The sequence below is a fragment of the Salvelinus alpinus genome, chromosome 23 (genome assembly GCF_045679555.1).
Source record: "Salvelinus alpinus chromosome 23, SLU_Salpinus.1, whole genome shotgun sequence".
NCBI classification, from domain to species: Eukaryota; Metazoa; Chordata; class Actinopteri; order Salmoniformes; family Salmonidae; genus Salvelinus; species Salvelinus alpinus.
The window spans coordinates 27,680,095-27,700,499 of record NC_092108.1 but is presented as its reverse complement, the minus strand read 5'-3'; the positions used below and the strand labels follow the sequence as shown (position 1 = coordinate 27,700,499).

Genomic DNA, 20,405 nt, shown 5'->3' with positions numbered 1-20,405 from the left:
CAAGCAGGACACAGCTAACTATATAAACCAAGTCAATCGGGAGATGTAGTTATTTGTGCCAGAAGGGCATTCGGCAGAATCCAACTGGCACCGACACGGTAGGCCTATATGTGCCCACGATTGACCTCACATTTGACAGTTCATTCGTAACTTTAGGATATACTTGTACGTCGTAGCCTGCTGGAGACCAATATCTATCTTGTGCTATTAAGCTATATAAAATGACGGTTGTTGATGTCTATACCTGCATTTTTTTATAAGGTTTTGTACATTGGAATATAGCAGTAATAGGACCTAGCAAGTGAGAACATTATTTTGATATCAAATCCTGATCCCAATGAATGCACTGCCCCCTCATGGAGAGAAAGAGAACTGCTCATTTTCAGCCACTCGCGAGGTTCAGTTGAATTTCTTTATGCATCAGGAAAATTCTTTGTGACAAAAGAGTAATCAAGTTAATAGCCGACATCTCGAACACTGTATTAGAGCTCTCTTTCACCTACAGCTAGCCTATCACTATGTATCGCATAAATACACCATCATGAAAAGGCTCTATATATCTGCATCCTTCAATTAACAACAGTAGGGAGCAAGCAGAAATACACTATATAAACAAAAGTATGTGGACACCCGTTCAAATTAGTGGATTTGGCTATTTCAGTCGCACCCGTTGCTGACAGGTGTATAAAATCGAGCACACAGCCATGCAATATCCATAGACAAACATTGGCAGTAGAATGGCTTTACTGAAGAGCTCAGTGACTTTCAACATGGCACCGTCATAGGATGCCACCTTTCCAACATGTCAGTTTGTCAAATTTCGGACCCTGTCACCTGTAAGTGCTGTTATTGTGAAGTGGAAAAGTCTAGAATCTACAACGGCTAAGCCTCGAAGTGGTAGGCCACACAAGCTCACAGAACGGGACCGCCGAGTGCTGAAGCGCATAGTGCGTAAAAATCGTCTGTCCTCGGTTGCAACACTCACTACCGAGTTCCAAACTGCCTCTAGAAGCAACTTTAACATAAGAACTGTTTGTCGGGAGCGTCATGAAATGGGTTTCCATGGCCGAGCAGCCGCACACAAGCCTAAGATCACCATGCGCAATGCCAAGCATTGGCTGGAGTGGTGTAAAGCTCGCTACCATTGGACCATTGGAGCAGTAGAAACGCGTTCCCAAGAGTGATGAATCACGCTTCACCATCTGGCAGTCCGACGGACGAATCTGGATTTGGCAGATGCCAAGAGAACACTACCTGCCCCAATGCATAGTGCCAACTGTAAAGTTTGGTGGAGGAGGAATAATGGTCTGGGGCAGTTTTTCATGGTTCGGCCGAGTCCACTTAGTTCCAGTGAACGGAAATCTTAACGCTACAGCATACAATGACATTCTAGATGATTCTGTGCTTACAACTTTGTGGCAACAGTTTGGGGAAGGCCCTATCCTGTTTCAGCATGACAATGCCCCCGTGCACAAAGCGAGGTTCATACAGAAATTGTTTGTTGAGATCGGTGTGGAAGAACTTAACTGGCCTGCACAGAGCCCTGACCTCAACCCCATCGAAAACCTTTGAGATGAATTGGAACGCCAACTGTGAGCCAGGCCTAATCACCCAACATAAGTGCTCGACCTCACTAATGCTCTTGTGGCTGAATGGAAACAAGTTTCCGCAGCAATGTTCCAACATCTAGTGGAAAGCCTTCCCATAAGACTGGAGGCTGTTATAGCAGCAAAGTGATGACCAACTCCATATTAACAATGTCCATGATTTTGGAATGAGATGTTTGGCGAGCACTGCATTACTTTTGGTCATGTAGTGTAGCTGCCTGGCAGTATCATCCTGCTGTAACATTTCTACCTCAGGAATGAAGGTCATCGGAAAATAATCCCTCTGCTTCCGTGCCTTTCTCCAATGCATGGTCATTCAAAGACAAACTGTACAGTTCCACATTTGACTAATTCTGGCGACAGATACGCATCATCACTTCATATAACGTGTGTGTGTGGGTGTGGGTGGGTGGGTGGGTGCGTATGCTTGTATATTCATGTGGGTGTCTGGTGTGTGATGCTGGTCGCCTGCAGTGAAATATCATGAGCACCTGCTCCATCATGTCCCTTTGTGTTAGTCATTCTCTAACTTATGTGACACTGTGTTTACGCCACTGGCCAGGCATATAGAACAGCTCTATACTAGAGTCTATAGTGTATGTTTACACCACTGGTCTATAGTGTTTACACCACTGGTCTTTAGTGTTTACACCACTGGTCTTTAGTGTATGTTTACACCACTGGTCTATAGTGTTTACACCACTGGTCTATAGTGTATGTTTACACCACTGGTCTATAGTGTTTACACCACTGGTCTATAGTGTATGTTTACACCACTGGTATATAGTGTATGTTTACACCACTGGTCTATAGTGTATGTTTACACCACTGGTCTATAGTGTATGTTTACACCACTGACCAGGCATACAGAACAGTTCTATACTAGAGTCTATAGTGTATGTTTACACCACTGACCAGGCATACAGAACAGTTCTATACTAGAGTCTATAGTGTATGTTTACACCACTGACCAGGCATACAGAACAGTTCTATACTAGAGTCTATAGTGTATGTTTACACCACTGGCCAGACATACAGAACAGCTCTATACTAGAGTCTATAGTGTATGTTTACACCACTGGCCAGGCATACAGAACAGTTCTATACTAGAGTCTATAGTGTATGTTTACACCACTGGTCTATAGTGTATGTTTACACCACTGACCAGGCATACAGAACAGTTCTATACTAGAGTCTATAGTGTATGTTTACACCACTGGCCAGACATACAGAACAGCTCTATACTAGAGTCTATAGTGTATGTTTACACCACTGGCCAGGCATACAGAACAGTTCTATACTAGAGTCTATAGTGTATGTTTACACCACTGGCCAGACATACAGAACAGCTCTATACTAGAGTCTATAGTGTATGTTTACACCACTGGTCTATAGTGTATGTTTACACCACTGACCAGGCATACAGAACAGTTCTATACTAGAGTCTATAGTGTATGTTTACACCACTGGCCAGGCATACAGAACAGCTCTATACTAGAGTCTATAGTGTATGTTTACACCACTGGTCTATAGTGTATGTTTACACCACTGGTCTATAGTGTATGTTTACACCACTGGTCTATAGTGTATGTTTACACCACTGGTCTATAGTGTATGTTTACACCACTGGTCTATAGTGTATGTTTACACCACTGGTCTATAGTGTATGTTTACACCACTGGTCTATAGTGTATGTTTACACCACTGGCCAGACATACAGAACAGTTCTATACTAGAGTCTATAGTGTATGTTTACACCACTGGCCAGACATACAAAACAGTTCTATACTAGAGTCTATAGTGTATGTTTACACCACTGGCCAGACATACAGAACAGTTCTATACTAGAGTCTATAGTGTATGTTTACACCACTGGCCAGGCATACAGAACAGCTCTATACTAGAGTCTATAGTGTATGTTTACACCACTGGTCTATAGTGTATGTTTACACCACTGGTCTATAGTGTATGTTTACACCACTGGCCAGACATACAGAACAGCTCTATACTAGAGTCTATAGTGTATGTTTACACCACTGGTCTATAGTGTATGTTTACACCACTGGTCTATAGTGTATGTTTACACCACTGGTCTATAGTGTATGTTTACACCACTGACCAGGCATACAGAACAGCTCTATATTAGAGTCTATAGTGTATGTTTACACCACTGACCAGGCATACAGAACAGCTCTATATTAGAGTCTATAGTGTATGTTTACACCACTGGCCAGACATACAGAACAGCTCTATATTAGAGTCTATAGTGTATGTTTACACCACTGGCCAGAAATACAGGACAGCTCTATACTAGATTCTATAGTGTATGACAGTTGCTGGAACCAGGGCTCCTAAAGCCAGCCATTAGAACAACAAGGCCATTCTAGTTTAGTCTTAATGATTTGATAGATTTTGTGATTGGCTCATGTTTCTGTACCGTTGTGACAAATATGATCCGGTTTGACAAGTTCAAATGGTATTTATCTGTCAAAAATGTACAATCCATTTGCCATCACTCTCTTTTGAAAAATGGATGCTCTAGTCAACTAATTGGTCAGAATTTTCATTGAAAAGCAGATTCTTTCATTGCGGCAGTGAGTCTTCTTTTGACCCAGCTTAATTTGTGCCACATTTCCTCATCTCTTTGGCACATTGGTTTTCCTCTCTCATAATGTATTCCAAATAGCACCCTATTCTCTAAGTAGGGCAATGCTCTGACTTGGTCAAACGTAGTGCCCTCCATAGGGAATAGAGTGCCATTTAGGATGAACACTCTCTCTCTGTAGAGGTCACTGAAGCTGGGTTACATAAGGAGCCCATGCCAACAATGTGCTGTTCTGTCTGTCCAGCTCGACCCTGGGCTCTGTGACTTTCTGTGGCCCTGCCCAGACTCCACACCACCATGCCATGGTCACTGTAGTCTACTAACTCTCATTTCCTCACCAGCGACGGTGTTCTGCTGTGATTAAGATCTATCAAAGAATTTTAGAGGATTGACATTTAGCTGCCTGTTTGAATAGCAGCAATATATACAGATGCACTTCTTCATTTGACCCTGCTTCTCACAGTAGAAAAATAATCCGGCAGGAACAGGAAATGGGAATTATTATGTGGATTATTATTAATGGACATTTTTGTAGGCGTTGTTACATTTTTCACCAGGGCAAATCAAATCTGACATTTTAAAGATAAAATTAGAAGCCTTTTTAAACCTTGAATACACTAGAATTGTGCATTTCCTGCTGTGCAGGAAAGCTCTCTGCATCGGCAAAGTAATCAACTTAAGATAGCAGATCTGTACTGAGTGCTGTTGTCCATGTACAGTGGTGGCATTCTTTGGATGTATTGTTGAAGCTAGATTTTGAAGCTAAAGCCAGTCTGAATCTGTGGTTCGGTTAATAACACACAATGCTGTTTGTCAGTGGAACATAAAGTGAACTGATATGTCAGATCATTGACGGTTTCATGCCCTTCATCCCCTCCTCAACGACAACGCTGGTCTTTAGTAACTGGGTGTCGCAAATGTCAAGGAACATTTGGTATTTTAATGTTGTGGATAGTTGAAAGCCATGAACCATGTTGTCAGCGTCCATCTGAGCACAGTTTCCCATGATTTGAAACAGATATGCTCTCACTCATGGCTGAAAGCAGCACTGGCACTATAAAGTTTCTCTACCTGTATTTGATCCTCAGATAAATTCTGGTCTTTTTTCACGACATACAGTATTGTGGGTTTTCTCAATATATCAATATATGTCTATTTTTGTCTCTACAGTGAAAGCAGAAAATAAGGACAAACAAGAGAAGGCTGATTTCTTCCCCAAGATGGATAACTTGAACATGTTTGATAAGACCGAGAAGTCGGACAAGATGGAGAAGATGGAGAATAAAGAGAAAGAAGATCAATCTAAGAAAGCCAATGCTGACAAGACAAACAAATCCGAGATCCTCAAAGATGAAGAGAAGATTGATAAGACAGAGAAAAATGTTAAAAATGAAAAAGTGGACAAGCCAGAGAAGACCAACAAAGATGAGAAGATGGAGAAGAAAGAAAATGGAGAGAAAACGGACAAGATGGTTAAAGTTGAGAAGAATGAAAAGGCTGGGAAAGGTACTGCAAAGTCCCCAACAACCATCAGAAGCAAGCAGGACCTCACCAGCCCAGACAGTAAGGCCAAGGTAGGTCAGGGAAAGGCTGGCACAATGTTACCATTCATATCAGTGCAAGCTGCTTCTGCAACTGTCACTGCCATCTCTAGTGTGTGTGTGTGTGTGTGCATGCGCTTATGTGCTATTTCAAATTTAAAAGGGTTATCTAGCCTGCTGCTAGAACTTGCTCTGCTGATGCTCCTGGTTTGAGGTTTATTGTGAATGCATCCTCTGCTGCTTTTTTTTAACTAGTCAAGTCAGTTAAGAACAAATTCTTATTTTCAATGACAGCCTAGGAACAGTGAGTTAATTTTAAACTGCCTTGTTCAGGGGCAGAACGACAGATTTTTTACTTGTCGGCTCGGGGATTCGGTCTTGCAACCTTTCGGTTACTAGTCCAACGCTCTAACCACTAGGCTACATGCCGCCCCCTGCCTGTCCTCTGCTGCTTTACCATGGTGACTGTCCTCTGCTACTTTACCATGCTGCTTTACCATGCTGCCTGTCCTCTGCTGCTTTACCATGCTGCCTGTCTTCTGTTACTTTACCATGCTGCCTGTCCTCTGTTACTTTACCATGCTGCCTGTCCTCTGTTACTTGACCATGCTGCCTGTCTTCTGTTGCTTTACCATGCTGCCTGTCCTCTGCTGCTTGACCATGCTGCCTGTCCTCTGCTGCTTTACCATGCTGCCTGTCCTCTGCTGCTTTACCATGCTGCCTGTCCTCTGCTGCTTTACCATGCTGCCTGTCCTCTGCTGCTTTACCATGCTGCCTGTCCTCTGCTGTTTTACCATGCTGCCTGTCCTCTGCTGCTTTACCATGCTGCATGTCCTCTGTTGCTTTACCATGCTGCCTGTCCTCTGTTGCTTTACCATGCTGCCTGTGCTGCTTTACCATGCCGCCTGTCCTCTGTTGCTTTACCATGCTGCCTGTGCTGCTTTACCATGCTGCCTGTCCTCTGTTGCTTTACCATGCTGCCTGTCCTCTGTTGCTTTACCATGCTGCCTGTGCTGCTTTACCATGCCGCCTGTTCTCTGCTGCTTTACCATGCTGCCTGTGCTAATGTAACATGCTGCCTGTCCTCTGCTGCTTTACCATGCTGCCTGTGCTAATGCAACATGCTGCCTGTCCTCTGCTGCTTTACCATGCTGCCTGTGCTGCTTTACCATGCTGCCTGTCCTCTGTTGCTTTACCATGCTGCCTGTGCTAATGTAACATGCTGCCTGTCCTCTGCTGCTTTACCATGCTGCCTGTCCTCTGCTGCTTTACCATGCTGCCTGTCCTCTGCTGCTTTACCATACTGCCTGTCCTCTGCTGCTTTACCATGCTGCCTGTCCTCTGTTGCTTTACCATGCTGCCTGTCCTCTGTTGCTTTACCATGCTGCCTGTCCTCTGTTGCTTTACCATGCTGCCTGTCCTCTGTTGCTTTACCATGCTGCCTGTCTTCTGTTGCTTTACCATGCTGCCTGTCCTCTGTTGCTTTACCATGCTGCCTGTCCTCTGTTTCTTTACCATGCTGCCTGTGCTGCTTTACCATGCTGCCTGTCCTCTGCTGCTTTACCATCTGCCTGTCCTCTGTTGCTTTACCATGCTGCCTGTCCTCTGTTTCTTTACCATGCTGCTTGTCCTCTGTTTCTTTACCATGCTGCCTGTGTTGCTTTACCATGCTGCCTGTCCTCTGTTGCTTTACCATGCTGCCTGTCCTCTGTTTCTTTACCATGCTGCCTGTGCTGCTTTACCATGCTGCCTGTCCTCTGCTGCTTTACCATCTGCCTGTCCTCTGTTGCTTTACCATGCTGCCTGTCCTCTGTTGCTTTACCATGCTGCCTGTCCTCTGTTTCTTTAACATGCTGCCTGTGTTGCTTTACCATGCTGCCTGTCCTCTGTTGCTTTACCATGCTGCCTGTCCTCTGTTTCTTTACCATGCTGCCTGTCCTCTGTTGCTTTACCATGCTGCCTGTCCTCTGTTTCTTTACCATGGTGCCTGTCCTCTGTTGTATACTTTTGGTTTTCTTATTTTTTCCTTCATCGTGTGACGTTGTTGTACAGCCTGCTGTTGGGTCAACCAAACCAAACTCTGTCAAAACACGGCCCACCTCTCTGTCCACTGGGGATGCAGCTGCCCCCCTAAAACGTTCCGCCCCCACCTCCAGCTCTGCCAATAAAAAAAGTCCTCTTACCAAGGCAACCACTCCCACTGCTGGCACCAAGCGGCCAACTGCCGCTCCCAGTCAAACCCCTACAGCCACCAAGTCCAAGGTGAGTCCCCTCCCACTTCCCTCACTCCTGTCTGTGCTCACTGGCCTTCCCTCTTGTGGTTGGCACCTTGTCCCTCTTCCCTTTGTTTGGCTCTGCTATATAACTGTCCAGTGTCCACCTTCTGACTCTCACTCACAGTTTGTGGACCATCAACTCCCTGCACTATAACCTCTCTCCGGTCTCTTCACCATTTAGTCCTACCAGCTGAATATTTTCTAGAACCTCCCTGAAGATCCCAGCATGCATTTCCAATATCTCCTTTCTGTTTCCAATCTTTACTCCCCTAATTGCTTAATCAACCTCCATTTGGTGTGTTTTTTATCACACACCTATCTATCTTTTACCGCAGCCTTCTCCATCTCCCTTACACCTCTTGTTGCCTCTCCCAACCAACCCTCTCTATGTCCAGCGATCTCTTCCACACCACACCCTTCTCTGATTTCCTGTTTGCCTACTCAGACTCCGGAAAATGGCACTTCTGACAGACGTCCTCCTGTGCCAAAGGCCAATGGCACGGCCAATAAGAACAGTTCCTCTACTACCGCCACTACTAAACCTGCTGGGCCACGCCCCTCTGCTAATGCCCCCTCTCTGCGCCGCAACACAGGTGACACCAACTCTTAACTGTATAGTGCAAGCTGACATGCTTTAAGGTACTTTATTCTTGATGATGGTGACGTCAGAATTCCTTGGTCATCCCTAAATGTCCACTAGTCTCAATCATGTAAGGGGAGCTTGGTTATGTTCTCTACCCTACAGTTCCCAAGACTGATATCAAGCCAGGTGACGTGAAGAAGCCTACTACGCTGAAGACAACACCAGGTAACAACGAACCAACATGCACAATCTAACCCGAGTATCTCATTATACAACTAAAATACCCTAGAGTTGAATGTGTTCTTTGAAATTGTAAGGACAGACACGTGTCGTCTGTTATAATCTCTCTTGACAGTGTCATTATGACCACACAGAGAGAGACAAGTGCAGTGGGTAAGCGATGCTAGGAGACAGACAGGGACGCAGAGGGAGACAGACACTTAGTCTCAACAGTAGCTCCAGTTCCTGAAAACACTGACTGACGCCTCAGGCCTGTCACGTCCTCCTCTGAGATATTCATTAGTCATCGAATCAGAGGCTGCTGACACAGCCTTGGAAAACCCACTACCAGAGACCACAGTATCTACTGTGTGTAGGTAGTAGTAGTGTTGTTCCTTATCCTCTCCCCTGGGGACTAGTTAGCTTCCAGCCCATTGTTTCCTAGTGAATCATTGTTGTTATTGTTTGTGTGTGTGCTCAGCTCCAGCCCTTAGAGGGTATGGTTCCTCATGCCTTTGTCTATTTCTATCACCGCCCCAGCCAAGCCCAGGGTACCTCACACTTCTGCTACTGCTCCAAGCACTCCTGTAACCAACGGGGAGCAACCTCGCAGACGCATCACCAAACCCCCGGTGCCCAAGCAGACGCCTATGGAGAGGAAGCCAGCTGTACCCAGAGCTCCTAGGACTCCCAGGCCCATTAACGCACCCCTGCCAGACCTGAAGAATGTGCGTTCCAAGATCGGCTCCACAGACAACATGAAGTATCAGTCTACCGGTGGCAAGGTGCGGTAACGTGGGATAGAGATGTACTGTACATGAAAGCTTTGGGAAAGAGGCCTATTTAAGTGGACTGACATCAGACGTAGACATTTGTGTATTGACAGATCTATCATGCCTTCAGTGCTGTCAAATGCCATTCAAGGCATGGGTTTTGTCACAAGCAAATTCTCATTCAACATCATACAAATTCCATATTATCAAAAACCTCACCTCTCCACTGCTACCATATAACAAGGTCTTATACCACCCTCTCATTAGTCATTACCAACATTTATGGCTTTCTCAACTAAATAGTGGCACAATGCATGCTACTCCTGGAGAAAATATGTTATGCAAACTACACTATAAATACAAAAGTATGTGGACACCCCTTCAAAGTAGTGAATTTGGCTATTCAGCCACACCCGTTGCTGACAGGTGTATAAAATCGAGCACACATCCATGCAATCTCCATAGACAAACATTGGCAGTAGAATGGCCTTACTGAAGAGCTCAGTGTCTTTCAACGTGACACCGTCATAGGATGCCACCTTTCCAACAAGTCAGTTGGTAAAATTTCTGCCCTGCTAGAGCTGGCATGGTACACTGTAAGTGCTGTTATTGTGAAGTGGAAACTTCTAGTGGCAACAACGGCTCAGCCGAGAAGTGGTAGGCCGCACAAGCTCACAGAACTGGACTGCCGAGTGTTGGAGCACGTAGCGCGTACAAATTGTCTGTCCTCGGTTGCAGCACTCACTACAGACTTCCAAAACGTCTCTGGAAGCAATGTCAGCACAAGAACTGTTCGCCATGAAATGGGTTTCCATGGTCGAGCAGCCGCACACAAGCCTAAGATCACCATGTGCATTGCCAAGCGTCGGCTGGAGTAATGTAAAGCTCACCTTTGGTGGAGGACAATTAATGGTCTGGGTCTGTTTTTCATGGTTTGGGCTAGGCCCCTTAGTTCCAGTGAAGGGAAATCTTAACGCTACACCATACAATGACATTATAGACTATTCTGTGCCTCCAACTTTGTGGCAACAGTTTGGGAAGACCCTTTCCTGTTTCAACATGACACTGCCACTGACCTCAACCCCATCAAACACCTTTGAGATGAATTGGAACGTCGACAGCGAGCCAGGCCTAATCACCCAACATCACTGCCCGACCTCACTAATGCTCTTGTGGCTGAATGGAAGCAAGTCTCCGCAGCAATGTTCCAACATCTAGTGGAACGCCTTCCCAGAAGAGTGGAGGCTGTTATAGCAGAATATTAATGCCCATGGTTTTGTAATGAGATGTTCGACGAGCAGGTGTCCACTTCATTTTGGTCATGTAGTGTATCTGTCTGTCTACTTATGCCTTTCTGTTTCTCTCTCTGTTCTCTCCCCTTTATTTCTCTCTTATCCTCTCTGTAACTTTTTATTTTCTCTCTTTTCTCTCTCTCATCTCTCTACATTACAACTGACAGCTCCCTTCACTCATAGGTTGTGACAGTGTCCATCCACAAAAGGTTACCTGTCACAGTGATGTATGCAAAAGGAAGTCTCCATAGAAACAAATTATCAACACATTCTTTTGAGCCAATGCACTCTTCTGGCATGCAGGAGACCTGGGTTTGAAACCTGTCAGTCACACAGACCTTAAACCAGAGCAGTTCCCTCCATCCGTACACCACACCACATTCTCCTGAGCCCTGACTGGTGGTACTGACCCAGGGCCCAGGGCAACCTTGTCTCCTGATATTGACCCAGGGGTGGTTGTCTCCCCTCAGGTCTCCTCGGCGGGGGGTTCCCAATCCAAAGACGGCCAGGGCAAGGTGAGTCCCTACCATCGCCATCATCACACACCCCTTGCTCATTCTCACCCATGTGCTCAACCACTCTCTCTCCTTCAATATCACACTGAAGGAAATGACATAAGTGGACCTTTTTTGTCCACTGACTATTTTAACCTATCTGTACATACACAAACACATACAGACACATCGCACACTCCCACTCTAACATACTCCCAGTCTAACATACTACCAGTCATGCATATCCTCACCTTTTCTTCCTCTTCATGATAGACTGTTGCTTTCCGGTATAAAATGTGAATAGTTGTGGACAGTGTACTCCAAGTCTCTGTCTCCCCTGAAATGCACAGCTTAACTGACAGACAGAAAAACAGACAGACAGGAATTGACCTTGCCGTCATCCATCTGACCTCTACAATCATGGCACTACCCATCCCAGTTATTTGGCACAGAAACCTAATGAACATCCTCGTGAAATAACACCACAGTGACCATTGTCCTGCACTGGTCCTCACACCTGGTACATTTCGAAAGTCCCTGAGCTTGAGTATTTGAGAGGCCCTGGAAGGCTTTTGGGTTCATAGTGTAACCAATACCACTGCTCTTATTCATCTGGGTTTACTTTTACGTAATTTACCCTAAACCATTTTTACAGTCCTATCAGTATGATTCAATGAAGGATTATAATGGTAAAATAAGCAATTCAGAAACAACCCACTGGGCACAGACATACTTTCAACGTCTAGTTTTGATTTAAATTGAGATGTCAACTAACGTGAATTTCAATGTGAAATCAACAAAAAATGTCATTGGATTTAGGTTAACAACAACTTTTTGCAAATTCAGTCAGTTTTCCACATGGATTCAACATTATCAGATGTCATTTTGGGGGGAAATGTGGGAAGCACTTGCTGCTGTCTTCTCATCAGCTGAGTGATATAGCAGAGAAGCCTCTGGTTGCCCAACACCTGTGAGTTGAGTTCAGTAAGATATGAGCTTGAGGCAGTGTGAGCAAGCAGTTGGAAATAGCAGACCTTGGCTGTAGGCTAGTGTTTTAGAGGGTGACTCAGCCCGTCTGCAATGCTACCTGCGTCACAGAGCCTCAAACTAATTTAAACACCAGGCATCTCAGTATACCAAGCAAAAGATGAATTGTGAAAACAGATTAGTGCTTTTCATTCAAGGTTTTTGAACTGCAGGTGTGTTCCTTCGCAAAGTGACTGTGTTTTGAAATCAGCAATTGATATCAGGGAAGAAATGGCTGGCTGGCTGGCTAGTGTGTGTGTGTGTGTGTGTGTGTGTGTGTGTGTGTGTGTGTGTGTGTGTGTGTGTGTGTGTGTGTGTGTGTGTGTGTGTGTGTGTGTGTGTGTGTGTGTGTGTGTGTGTGTGTGTGTGTGTGTGTGTGTGTGTGTGTGTGTGTGTGTGTGTGTTATTTTTGTTCATAAACACTGCAATAGTTATCTACTTTGATCAGCCACATCTAGAATTGGATGATATTTGCGCTAATTTGCATGTAAATACTGACATCTGACCAGCCAGCATTCTGACTGTTGTGTGACTGGTTTTACTTACTATGTGTAAGAATGAGTTAACAACATACTGTATGCTCTTTAGATTGCTTTCACTTTTCATCCTGGCTGCTTCTCCACCACCCTCCACTAATTCTAGACTCACCGTAGTGAACCGTTCCCACTGCTACTGTGCTTCTTTGTAGGTTATGATAGTCCACAAAAAACTGGACTTCAGCCATATCACCTCCCGCTGTGGCTCCAAGGATAATATCAAGCATGTCCCTGGTGGAGGGAATGTAAGTACAACACATGGGGCTCCCATGTGGCTGCTGCCTCGTTCTCCATATCCTATTAACATGCTCGATTGGACTAAAAGGAAGTCAGCCCCATTTGTAATAGAGTAATGTCCTAACGTTCTAGTCATTCTAATTCTATGGTCAGCCCCATTGGCCAGCCTAGTTATAATGTGAGGTCTGAATGCTGTGCTGTTTGTGCAAACTGTCTCACCCAACTAACCAGCTGAAGAGATACTAGCTTTCTATCTGCCTCCGTCTCTTTCACTCTCTTTTACATTGCAACAAGTATTACATTTCCTTATTTAGTGACAACAAAATCAATTTAAATGGATACTTAAAATGCCCACTTCTCCACTTACAGTAGAGTACTCAAATTTCATAATCAGTGTTATACTGATGGGTGAAAGTGATTCAAGGCAGTGTGTGAGAATTTCAGATTGGGTGTTGTTTCATCTTTGCCATTCATACTTCAACATTTGTGTTGTTTGTTTGGGTGCATTCAGGTCCAGATTCAGCATAAGAAGGTGGACTTGAGCAAAGTGACCTCCAAGTGTGGCTCTAAGGACAACATCAAGCACAAGTCAGGTAGACATCTGATGATTTTGGAAATGATGTTTGCATCCCAAATGGCACCATATCCCCTACATAGTACACTACTTTTGACCAGAGTCTCATTGGTCCTGCTCAAAAAGAGTGGACTATATAGGTAATAGGGTTCCATTTGGGAAGCCTCCTATATCAAATTAATTACCTTCTTACGCCACTAAGGTGTGTCCACTACAGGGGGTGGAGATGTGAAGATTGAGGCTAAGGCCAATGGTAATGGCAAGCCCAAGGTGGGGTCAATGGACAATATTGGCCTTGAGGCAGAGGATGGACAAAACAAGGTAAGGTCACCATTCTCTTGTAGTTATTTACATGTTTTACCTAACCAGGATTTGGTCTTGAAGGTTTTATTCAAATACATTACAGAAAGCTTAAAGTTCTAAAGTAATTGTTTATTGCACAACACACAAAGACAGGATGTTTGAGGTTGTGGTGGTGGAAACGTTTCATTTGAACATGCTGGTTGACTACATACAGAGAGCAATTTCATCCTTTTAAAACAAGTTGCGTCATTGTGCTTTAACCTGTTTGTCCACTAGATGGCATTAATGATTACCCAGTCTTTCATTAGCAACAGGAATTCATACACACTTTTTTAATTAACATATTATTATGGTAATTTACCTCATTGTGTGTCTAATTCTCATGTCTAAACCCTGCTGCTCACATGTTTCCAGGCTGGGGGGATGCAGGAGAAAGCTGAGGGGAAAACATCTCCCCCTGGTGGAGCTCCAGCCACAGGTGCAAGAAGTATGGCTAAGGAGAACGGACATAAGGAGGCCACACCTCACCCTAATCCCTTTGGGGGTGATGGGCTGCGAGACCCGATAGGCATGGGCATGGACAAACACATCCCTGAGACAAGTAGGTGCCTCTTGCCTCAACAAACACCCTGTGGTCTTTCTCAAATCTCACTTTCTCTGTCATGCACCAGAGCATTAACGTTGAGATTACCTCTGTTGCCTGTCTCACATTACATATTGGGCCTCATGTCACTGCTGAGTGCTCAGATTATAGATAACTGATTGTTGTGAAGTAGGCAAGTTTTTTTGCCTCCTGCAAATACTGTATTCAAAAAATTTGCATGTTATTTTATGCCATTAGTCTAACCAGTTAACTCCCTCTACTCTTTCTCCTCTTCTTTCGCTCCCCTTTTCTCCATTGCTTCCTGTGTCCTACTCTGTTTATCTGCCAGCAGATTGAGTCTTACAAGCTGAGCTTTCGCAAGTGTGCACGGGCTCGCACGAACCACGGCGCCGACATCATCTCCCGGCCCACCCCGATTGGCAGCCACCCCTCACCCTCATCGCAGCACCTCTCTCAGTGTTTCTCTGGGGTCCGCCAGCTTTCTCCACGACAACCTCCAGCTCCAACCCAGACCCGCGTCACCCAGACATGAGGCAGGGGAACAACTACTGAATGCTAGCAGGACAGGGACTTCTTTAGCACATTCCAACTTCCTCCAGCACCTTCATTTGATCTTTTACCTCTCCTTTTACCATACTGTATCTCATCACTACTCTCTGTCCTTGTGGAATATCTTTCCTAGTCCTCTGGTCTTAGAGGAGCCAGTATTAAAGTATAGAGACCAGAGTTCAGATAGATAGACAAGCTCTTACTGTACAGTGGGGTTTGGTCTCTTCTGAATTGCCCTGGCTTAACTTGCTGTGATATAAGGGGAGTAGTATGACCTCAGAGTGAACCTTCTAGAATCTAGTCCCTCCGTGTTTTGTTATAGTTATGTCAGCGCAGAGTGAAACTTATTATACTGCCTGATTCTTTTGTTCCAGCCTATAATTTCTGTTCTTATACGTAGTGCCACCTCGATGAAAATCACAAACACCTTCAGTGTCACACTGTACATTAGTAGGTATTTTACGTCAGACCATCACAATGAGCCAATGCTATCTATGTGACAGGCCTTACCCTAGACGTAACACCTTCCTTACTGTACCTATCTCTCTGGATGAGCATAACTCCCCTTGTACTGTTGGAACCCCAGATTTCACTTGAGTTGTATACAGTGCATTATACAAGAGCGATTAGTGAAGCACCCCTTATTGTGAGCATGTGGGATTGTCATGTCATCCCAATGAACAGGGGCTAATATGCCACTCCCTCTCTTAACCAATACAGTATGTCTAGATAACCCTTTGTAAACTTGTGATTCCCCCACAGCACTCTCAACAACAAGAAACTAGTAGGCTGTTACAAACAGTAGGATATTTAACATCTCTTAAAAAAACTCTGTATTGTGTTTTCGTAAATTATTGTAACAATGAGCTGATGTGTTGTTATGTGGTTTCATCATAATATACCCTTTTTCCTTTTACTGTTACATCTCTCTGAAAGCAATACAGTGAGTGGTCTTTGCTGAGGATACAACTTCCTCATACACACACATCTCCACACATGTGTACTACAGTACGGGACAGTCAGAGGGAGAGAGAGACAAACCCCCGCAGGGTCTGTGCACAGAGACTGGATGCCTGGGACAGGACAAAATAGTAAGCAGGAGGCAGCAAACAGAGTGAGGAAAGGCCTATGACTGCACCAGGAGAGTGAAGATACTCCAATGCTGTTTGTGTTGTCCCCCAGTGATCAAGTCTCTGTAGTGTTGGCCAAATCGTTGGGACAGGGAAGATGAATAGAAAGACATTTTGAAGGAAAGCAAGATTTAGATAGATACATTTAACAATATAATCACAATTTTAAGTCAATATCAAGAGAAGTTTGTGACGAACAAAGACAGTCATAAATTGATCTCCAATGTAACAATTGTATATTTTCAGTCTTCTCAACTACTCCATTGTTAAATATGAATTCATTTGAATGGCTGCTTATGCTATTGGTTCCACTGTGAAAAGTGACATTATTGTGTAACAATAGCGCACAATTGCTTATTGGAGCAGTTTTCTTATTTTTTTTAACAAAGAAGCTAATTACTCAGATTAACTTGCTGTCGGTTTTGTAAAGAGGTTGGCAGAATTGTATAACATTACATGACTATAAATTAGGATTCAGTGTGTGTGTGTGTGTGTGTAGTATGTTGTGATCAACATTTAGGCATGTCTGTGGATTTTGTCAGATTAGTGGTATGTTGCTGGATCAAGGTCGAGGGCACCCCATTGCCTTTAAAGTACTGGTAGTTTGGCTCTTAGAGTACAAAAATGGCACCTCCAACAGGAGGGATAAGGGCCCCAGATATTAATGTGTAATTGTGCCTTGTAGATTCTCAAGGCTGAACCACAGATAGAACCAGATCTCTCACAGGAGGTATAAATCTGAAGCATCGCTTTATAGCTTCTTCTCACCACCAAATATTGTGATGAGAGGAAGTCCAGTGGCGGGAAGTGGGAGAATATGGAGCTAGATGAAACCTGCTAATTTTCTCATAGATGAAACATTCAATCTCAATACAGTTTTCTGTTCCCAAAACGAACATCTGTTAAAAACAGAGTAATCAAAGTTTTTTAGACTTCACCCTTTCTAAAAAAAAATGGCATTGTTTAGAAGGATTACAAGGGCAAATTGAGTAATTGCACAATCGCAACTTCACAGAGTAGGAGTTCTCTAACGGAAATATGCAAATACATGCTAGAACGCGCCAATAGGATCTCGCTAGTTCGTGCTTAGCTCTGCCCAGCTCTTTGCTTGTTCTGCTCAATATGCTTAATTTGCTCCCATTGCAAACAACATCGGTGGTGTATCTTGGGTTAGTAAAAATCTGTGGCTGAACTGTAACAGGTGTATAGTTCCCAAAAAATGATCTTTATGTCCCACCCTAAAACCCTTTTATTTTGAGTTGTTATGTACTGTAATGATATGATGCTGCTTGATGTCGGTAAGGTGTCATTTGAATTTATTTGAGTGTGTGCACTGCAGTGGAGGAAATAATAGGGATCGTCAATGGCAGAGATAATCAACGAGCAAGTTATCAAAATATCGAGAATGAAAGAAAAAGCACCTTATGATATTTACAAGTATTCTTTCCCCCTAAGATTCCCATGGTTAGTTAAAAAACTGGAATGAATTGAATTCTTCCTGAAGCATAAGTCTTACACTGATGAAAATATTTTGAATGCACAGTGTATTACATGTTATGTTTGAGCTCTACGGTATGTTACAACTGTTGGCATGATTGGATGCACAGATTTGTCTTTTAGTCTCCTTGGTGGTAACCTTGCGTCCTGGTCACGTTAGTGGAGTTTGGTGTCGTGCTTTGGGACGATGGTCACTCACTCTGTCTGTTCTCCTTGTGCCTGTTAGACGTCACGTTTATTAACACTCACCTTTCCAACGCTTAACCACTGCTTGCAACACCATCCTTTCACCAGTCTTCACACAGTCGTTTGTAAATAGACATCCACATGTTTTTATCACCACAGGAAAACAAATAGGTATTGATATTAGGGTCTTTATGGTTGTTGACAAATGTATTTCACATCCATGAACCCATTTTCAGAGAGTGTTTTCTTTCTGGAGTCTGCCTTTTTCAGAAAGGGCTGAAGAACAAGAATGTTTTTAAAATGTAATGCATTAAAGATGCAAGACAGGAATATCAAATGTATGAACTTTTTGTTTTGTTTTAAAAATCACAATAGGACACATACTAAGACCTAGTTTCAATCAGATCAAGCGTTAACCAGCGATAGCAGACACCTGCATAGCGAATGTTTTGGTGGTGTTGGAGAAGGAAACTGCGTTGGAGCTGTCAAGTTATTGAGCAGCTGCTCTTGCAATCATCAGGAAGCCACACCCGCCCCCCCAACTCGCATTAGAAGTTCAGAGTGAGAACATGTACACTATATATATATATAAATAATTACACTCAAATAAAAAAATCATTCAACAAAATGAGGATTTCCATCATCCTAATCGAGGTGTAGATTACATCACATTCCAGTGTTTGAAGTTGTAAACAAGGCTGCATGGGATTTCTGTTAATAATTTGACTGTGCAGCCAATGGCAATGTCCACCTTAGGTAGAAGAGAGCCACTTGTGGATTTGACAGCTCTAACACAGTTCCACCTCCGACACTATGCGGATGTCAGCTAAAGCGCCTCTGATTGAATAGAGCCCTAAATCTACATTTGACTTGACAGTAGGAATGGTGGTTAGCATCTCAATGGTTGGTCAAGGTGTGGTATTACCAACTCCAACTCTGTAGAGGAATAAATTAACACTTTTATCTGCCTCTTACACTTAGGCCTGTACTCACTATATGTTAGAAATCTACATGGAACAAAGAATAATCCGGTTTCATGCTTATTCTTCCAAATGTTTTGTGTCACTGGTGAGCTGACCAAGTGCCCAACTGTAATTGTGAGGATAGGTTGAAGGTCATGCTCCCAAATGCAGCACCTGACACACACAGCCCTTGAATGTCATCCAGACATCCCTCCCACACCCCCCATGTGAGACTAACAGTAACAGTCTTTTGGCATGTGTTATGTAGTGTGCTTCTGTAAAGCATCAAGGAGCTCATAGCTGTGCTTCATCTTAGAGCACACCTGTAGTGTGTATTATTCTCCATAGTGCACACCATACGAGCATGCAGAAGACAATGGATTGTAGACATCTGTCATAGATAGGAGTTCATTGTTTCCCCTTCGATTTGAGATGTCATTTGGTATGAAAGAGATGTTCATTGTGATTAATTGTTATCTAGTGATGTGAATATTAATCATGAAATAAAAGACAAGCAAACATTTGAGTGTATGTTTCCTTTTCTGCTTAATTGTCTTTTGTGTATAACTGTACAAACATTGTCTTTTTTTATTACAGTACGTCTTTTCCATAAAGAACTATGTTGTCTGAGTACACAAGAACACAACGTATAGTACTGTATTCCAGTGGCGTGCCGTGGGCCTGGGGCCTAGGCCTTCAGTGAGGTACTACACAGTCCCACCCGAATTAATCCACCTCTTATTACCATCATTATGCCATGGCTCTAGACACTATACATTTAGACAGAAACGCAGTATAACCAGGCGTTGCGTCACCTTGAAATTGACAAATTGACATTTTTGGGTAAACAGTGTTTAACAGACAACTCAAGTTTGCAAAGCCAGTGTGGCTCCAAACACCAAATCGATCACTTGCAAATAATAGGCATTCCCAGCAGTACAGTTTGCAGTGCTTCTCGGAGCCTGTGAGCAATTGACAGCGCTCGTAGTTGAAACTTTGAAAGTGGCGAGCGAACGAACCCCTTTCCCGCCTGTGACAGGCTTTGTGGCGTCGGGCGACCTCTCCTTACAATGTCTAACTTTTCTTGAAAAGTTCGTCTTGAGAATGGCGTTATAATTATATCCTCGACCAAATTGATATCTTCTCCTCCTTCCGCCATTGTGGGTTGAAAAAACAGCTTAGTAGAACGCGAATTAATTTGTTTATCAAATTCAGTTTCCTAGATCTGCATAGACCTGCCCATAGGACCTGCCTCTCAATATTGGTAATCCAATCAAAAGACGTGGACGCACTACGCCTGCTAGCTGGCTCCTGTGTAACACTGGAGCCAGCCAGCAGGCGTATAATAGCCAACTCTAAAGCTGATTGGTTGACACAAAATTTTAATTTCCATTCACTTTAAGCTACAAGC

At 43.7% G+C, this 20,405-nt stretch overlaps 1 protein-coding gene across 6 annotated transcripts in view; it reads left to right on the top strand.

The window, feature by feature from the left end:
• Window positions 1-19,515, top strand: part of LOC139550704 (microtubule-associated protein 4-like) — a 75,561-nt gene extending 56,046 nt beyond the window's left edge. Inside the window, exons 7-17 of one of the 6 annotated variants that reach the window (XM_071361787.1) lie at window positions 5,383-5,786; window positions 7,806-8,015; window positions 8,475-8,622; window positions 8,775-8,837; window positions 9,372-9,616; window positions 11,367-11,411; window positions 13,105-13,197; window positions 13,701-13,782; window positions 13,981-14,084; window positions 14,481-14,667; window positions 14,999-19,515. In XM_071361787.1, coding sequence (XP_071217888.1) covers window positions 5,383-5,786; window positions 7,806-8,015; window positions 8,475-8,622; window positions 8,775-8,837; window positions 9,372-9,616; window positions 11,367-11,411; window positions 13,105-13,197; window positions 13,701-13,782; window positions 13,981-14,084; window positions 14,481-14,667; window positions 14,999-15,006 — 1,589 coding nt within the window. In that variant the 3' untranslated portion in view covers window positions 15,007-19,515. Of the gene's footprint in view, window positions 1-5,382; window positions 5,787-7,805; window positions 8,016-8,474; window positions 8,623-8,774; window positions 8,838-9,371; window positions 9,617-11,366; window positions 11,412-13,104; window positions 13,198-13,700; window positions 13,783-13,965; window positions 14,085-14,480; window positions 14,668-14,998 lie in introns of all 6 variants that reach the window. The other 5 variants (XM_071361785.1, XM_071361786.1, XM_071361789.1 and 2 more) reach the window with 5 other exon arrangements.
• Window positions 19,516-20,405: the final 890 nt, after the last annotated feature.